At 30.0% G+C, this 6,000-nt stretch overlaps 1 protein-coding gene across 4 annotated transcripts in view; it reads right to left on the reverse strand.

Moving 5' to 3' along the window:
- The window catches only part of LOC106472615 (ARF GTPase-activating protein GIT2-like), a 42,711-nt gene that overhangs the window by 15,471 nt on the left and 21,240 nt on the right, over positions 1 to 6,000 (reverse strand). For 2 of the 4 annotated variants that reach the window (XM_022401164.1, XM_022401165.1), the window contains exons 9-11: positions 4,548 to 4,732; positions 3,253 to 3,459; positions 83 to 235 (exon numbers count right to left, since the gene is read on the reverse strand). In XM_022401164.1, the coding sequence (XP_022256872.1) occupies positions 83 to 235; positions 3,253 to 3,459; positions 4,548 to 4,732 (545 nt within the window). The remainder of the gene's footprint in view (positions 1 to 82; positions 236 to 3,252; positions 3,460 to 4,547; positions 4,733 to 6,000) is intronic. The other 2 variants (XM_013933267.2, XM_022401166.1) reach the window with 2 other exon arrangements.

Genomic DNA, 6,000 nt, shown 5'->3' on the forward strand with positions numbered 1-6,000 from the left:
GATACATACCTCTAATAACATATTTTTTTTACATTTTTCCAAAGTAAGTTTAACCAAGTCTTAAGAAAAATTAAATATTTACCATATTCTGCAAAAGGCTGATTTCTTTCCTCATATCTTTGTTATTCTGAACAAGCTGGTTAATTTGAGCCTCAGATGTTGCCAACTGCTTCTTAACCTCCAGATATTCTTCAAGTGTAATGGGGCCATCTGACTGATCTGATGAGGCAAAACTCTGTAACAATGGGAAACATTCTTATTCGTCTTTCTTCTTCACAATTATTAACTTAGTAGCTGAAAAAACCCGTCCGTTGGACTGGTGAAATAAAAACTCGTTTGTAACAAAGGATAGAAAACTGTGCTTCTATTTTTCTTTTCTTAACATAATAAACATTAAACGTGCAATAAGAATGCATAAAGGTACCAATACTGTAGAAAGACATACTGTTTTCAAGAATTATATCAATATGAAATTAGATAGGGAGGATACAATTGGAAGTTCCAATATTAAGTGTTTTAATAACTGAACTTAAAAAAAGTTAGAATTATCTTTATTCTCCCATACACACAAAAACCTTTTGATGTTAAAATACAAAGTTGATTTAACAGTCAATTCAAATTTTACTCTCAGCAAGTGCAGGCTAAGTTTTAAATTTTTACTGAGGATCACGTAACAGTTCACCCCCCATACCAACAAGTTAATGTATCAAAAACTAAAAACACAATAAAAAATTTGTGAAAACCCCTCACTCTTTTAAGTATTGGAGTTGGCTGAAAAAGTCTTTGACTGACCAAACAGTCCAATCAAGTATTAAATTGAAATCAAAATGTTAAGGTTGTCACTTGTATACCAAGCTTGGATTATGATCTGTGGCATGCAGAATTTTTTTGTCAAAACAACATTTTAGTTTGTTGACCAAAGGACTTCTAACCCCTCAAATGTATTCATTCAAGATTTTTTTTATATTAAGATATTAAAACACCAGAAACTTTACATAAGTTCTATAAACAATGCACAGAATAACACCTTCACCAAAAACTTTCACAGATGTCACAATCCAACCATGATCAAATTGTTAACCTGCTTGTTTCTAGACCAACTTTGTCCCATATATTTATAACTAGTGGGGTGATTGATACTAAATTACACAATTTATAAATAAACATTGAAGTTATAGTTCTGAGAAAATTCATACCAAGCATAACATTGCAGATATTATGAGAAGTGATGCATAATCACTCTTCAAAACACCCACACTGAATGCAATAACATCAATGAAAATTTCATAAAAACATTACTTCCAGATATTTTAAAATCTTTACAGCATTTTTGGTCCTGAATGAATTTTTTATTAAGATACTGTATTATGAAGCTTCCAATGAGACTAAATAGTCTCATACATACTATTTAGAATGTGACAAAGCAATGTATCCATTTAAGTACTGATTTCCCAAACAACCTATGATCTCTCTCAATTTCACTTAAATTGCAATCTTATATACACTTTAACATCATTAGCCTACCTATCTGGCATGTCATTGTACTTAGTTAACATATACTTTTTAACTTTTCTATTAACTTATAACAAAAAGTAGATCAATAACTATTACATTCATAGATAATAAAAAATAAAAACACAGTAACTATAAAACTGGGAGAACTAAATCAACAAACTAATTTTTATTTCTAAAAAATCCAAAAAACTATAGAAATTTTTACATACATATTATCACCAGTTAACACATCAATAAACCACATAAAATATAAGGAAGCCTTCCCAAAGCAGCATATGTCTAAGATTAACCAAAGCTTGCACACATTCTTAAACCTTTTTTTATATGTTGCCTTGAAAAGGCATAAGAATAAAAAATCACCTCAAATGATTTTTTAACAAATTTGTATTAAATGTTTTTAATATAATAAAGCATATAAATTAAAGACGTGAAAAAATCCTGGTTAATTACAATTAACACTGGACAGTCATGCTGCACAAATAATGTGGCATTTGCATAAACTAAAAATCATACTTATTTTAAAGACCATTCATATTTTTTAAGATAATGTAAAAATCCTTGGGTATTTACACACAATTTTAATAAAAAGATGTAAGAAATAATAAATCTAAATCAGCTTCAATATGGTGATATAAGATGCACCTAGTATGAAAAGGCAATGATTCTAGTAGGTGAGCAGTGGATTGAAATAACAACCTTACAAACCTGACTGTTTTAAATCCATTACAGTTAGATATAACTTGTAAAGTTTTCCATAATGAATGACTGCATACATAGCAAATTCTGAAGCTCTATAATATTATGTTACTGCAACTAAATAGAGCTTAAATGAATGTTTAGTACAGTATGTTTAGTTATGTACATTGGAAGTCCATAATTACATGCTTTAAGTGAATAGATTTCCAAATTCAATATAATATAAACAATTACTTGCTTTACAGTGAGTATTAAAAAAACAAGAGTATATATATCAGTCCATTTGTTTAAATTAGTTTGAAGGAATACAGTTTCACACTTGCTAAGCAAATCTGTGTACAATAAACATCAACATATTGTATTTCATATGGTTATGAATGGGCAGAATCGGTTTCTTACTTGACCATATTTTTATATCCCTCAAGGACAAAATAGTAGATGTTTTCACATTCAAACAGATACATATTTAGCTACCTTACAGAGGTCAGTAAGCTCAATGAATCTTCCTTGGCCATCTCTATCAACAAAACTCACTAAAAAATGGAGAAAAACTGCTTTATAGAGCTGAGGAACAAGATCATTTGTGGCACAACATATGTGGCCACTACTATGTTTTGCGTGGAATTTTGGATTTGGGTAGGGGATTTACTCCCTTATAGCCTGAACACTAGTATGAATTTAGCCATATTGGTAGGCATTTAAAATTCCAGATATCACTAGACATTAAGATTATCATTCAAAATTTTTTAAAACTGGAAAGTTTTGTTTGCAGACTGATAGATAAAACATGACAGGCACTGCTTATTCAACTATGATTTAATATTGAAGACCTTTAAAACCACAGAAAATTTACTAATAATAGCAAGGAATCACATATATAAGTGATCTTGAATTTTATCTATTATCAAGGTAATAGAAAATCATTTGACTGGAATTTAGTGAAATACAAAACTGTCAGTACTCTTCAACCCCCTATTAGTATTAGAACTGTTACAAAATGCCAGAATAATTAAATTATCAAATGTTAACCACTTATCTTACCTCTGGTCTATCTCGAGTACTAACTATTTTCTTTTCACTCTTCTGAGGAACTGCTTCTGCCAGTTCAGAGTCATCACGATCATCTTTTATCTGTTCTGTGATAAAATCAGTGGGCTTGGCCAGAGGAGCAGAATCAAATTCTTTACTTACCAGCTCAGATCCTGGCTCTACCTGGGTAGAGGTTTCTTGCAAAGGGCCAATTATAAGCTGGATGCCATGCAAAAAGGAAGCAATCTTTAGGTGCTCTTTACTTCATTCAAGCTAAAAATTGTTTTCAGTTGTAGCATTTTTACTAATAAAGAGAAGATTAAGAGGAAATATCTCATGCTGCATATGGATGATTAAAATTATGTATACTCACAACTTTACAAGCAGTAAAATTCAACTAGTGCAAAAGTGACCAGCTTAAGTTTATAATCATGCAGCAAGCACAGCAAACATTTAAATTTTAGGTTGAAGACAAACAATCTTAGGCATCAAAGCTGTATAATCTGTCACCTTTTCATCAAACAAGGTTTTGTAAATGACACAAGAACTTGTATGTTACTTTTACAGGTAATTAAAAAGAAAGGCCCAAACTAGTTTTCACCAGAAGCATAAGAATCATAAGCTTTATTCAGTAAAGTGTGATATCATAGAAGCTCACCTTAGGTGTTTCAAAACAGTTATATAAGGTTTTCAAAATGCTTTCCATTACTCTCAAATCAATGGATCATACCTATCCCTAAATGAAGTTATCACAAGCACCACCTGTTCTGGAAATGTCCACTGATCCTCTCAATTTTCATCACACTGTTAGGCATTATATTGATATCAAAAATCTAATATTGTTGGGAGAGAGAGAAATAACAGAAATAAAAACAATGCTAGTTTGCAAATCATGCAATTCAGGCATACAACAGAATATGGTTTTAAGATACCATGCACCTTGTCCAATCTTTCTTAAATAAAACTTACGATTCTCTGTGCCCCTGGAAAAATTTGATTTCTTTAACACGACAAACAGTTTTTAAGACAATCATTTTCAGTAGGTTTTTTAACTCAATATATATCATAAAATACAAATATTCAACTTCTAAAAAAACTAAGTCTGTAGTTCCAAGTTAAAAGTACTAAATTTGCACCAATACTAGTTATTTTTCATTCTAAGGTAGACTTTTCTATAAACATTATCAAAATAATCCATTTCATTGCAATTACTATTTCATTATCTTCTAAGTTCAGTTTTGATAACAGTATTATTACAGTAAATCTGAGCTGAAGATTTTTCTTCTAGAATACACATCTATGTATACATTTACTTCAGTGCTGGTCATCACTTTTTGTTCCATCAAAGACTTATGGTTTCCTTCCATACTCTCATCATCTGAAGCTACACTATCATAAAGAGGCTCATCGTCACTCAAATTTCCTGTTTCTTCAGATAGAGCGTTATCAGTTTTTGTGTTTCCTGTACATAAGACTGGTTTCAGGTCAGGTGCTGTGCAGCATTAAAAATAAAAATGTAAAGTTTATGAGATTTATGAAACAGTTCTTGTGCCTATACATTGATAATAAATATCAAAATTTTTATTGAATAATATCTAAATAAATGACAATGAAAATCCTTTTATCAGTTTAAAAATACTGAAGAGTTACTTCAAAAAATTAAAACTTTTCTGCAGCATTTCCTTTTAATTTTAAACTGGAATAATTCTACTTAAAATCTTCATAAAAATTGTATGTGGGTCTATTGAAATGAAAAGTGCAATTTCTAAACTTGCAAGAATTAGCTTACACAGAAATTCATAACCATTGGTAAAGCATGATACAATTACACTGCACAGTTAAAATCTCAATATCCCCTTTACATAGTAATAAATTTGTCTAACAGTTACAAAAAATGTAAAAAGGCAAACCAGGTATCTAAGTCTTAAGACTTGTGCTCATATAATTTGACTAATGTTTTAACCACTAAATAACTATACATACTTTCACTCTGAATGTACTAATTCCATCTTCCCAGAATTTGGCAAGCTTTTAGTACACATTAAAAGTCTTTGTATGCAAAAATAGGATTTTGTTAATGAAGTATTTATGTCTGTGAATTTGCAGAGCCTTTACTGAGTTAATCTGAGTGCAAGATGATTTTTTATGTTAAAAATAAAAATAATTCTTTTCATCTAGCAGTTTTTATATTTCATTTGCTTAACCTCTATCCTCTTAATCTCCTAAATGAATATCAAAAGTTTTTTGAAACAAAAGTTTATATTTTATCTGTTATTTTCTCTGCCCTAACACAAACTGTAGCAAAATATCCATGTACAGTGATATAAGATTGTGAAAATTATGAAATAAAATGAACAATACCTTTTTTTTTTCTTCTTTGAATGAATTGTTTCTCATTATAGCTTCAAAATTTTAACTTTTTACCTCTAAAACAATTATTCTAATTTTATAATTTTATTGTTTGGTTTGTACGAAATTCAGTTTTTTCATGCCTGAAGTGCAACACCTTACAATGGGAACAATTCCATATGCTTATGTATGCACACATGCAGCTTTGGACTCCTCCACTTGTAGTTACCTAAAACCTAATGTTTCTTCTCTACAGCTTTGTTGACAGAAAAATTAATGTACATTTCAAATCTACATTTTTAACATAAATCACTAAAATTGAATTTCGATGACAAGGAACCCACTTTGAGACTAATAATGGCTGGAGACGGCTTAAATGGGTAATGAAGAAAAACTTTAATATAAGTTTAA

The sequence above is a fragment of the Limulus polyphemus genome, unplaced genomic scaffold (assembly GCF_000517525.1).
Source record: "Limulus polyphemus unplaced genomic scaffold, Limulus_polyphemus-2.1.2 Scaffold5468, whole genome shotgun sequence".
NCBI classification, from domain to species: domain Eukaryota; kingdom Metazoa; phylum Arthropoda; class Merostomata; order Xiphosura; family Limulidae; genus Limulus; species Limulus polyphemus.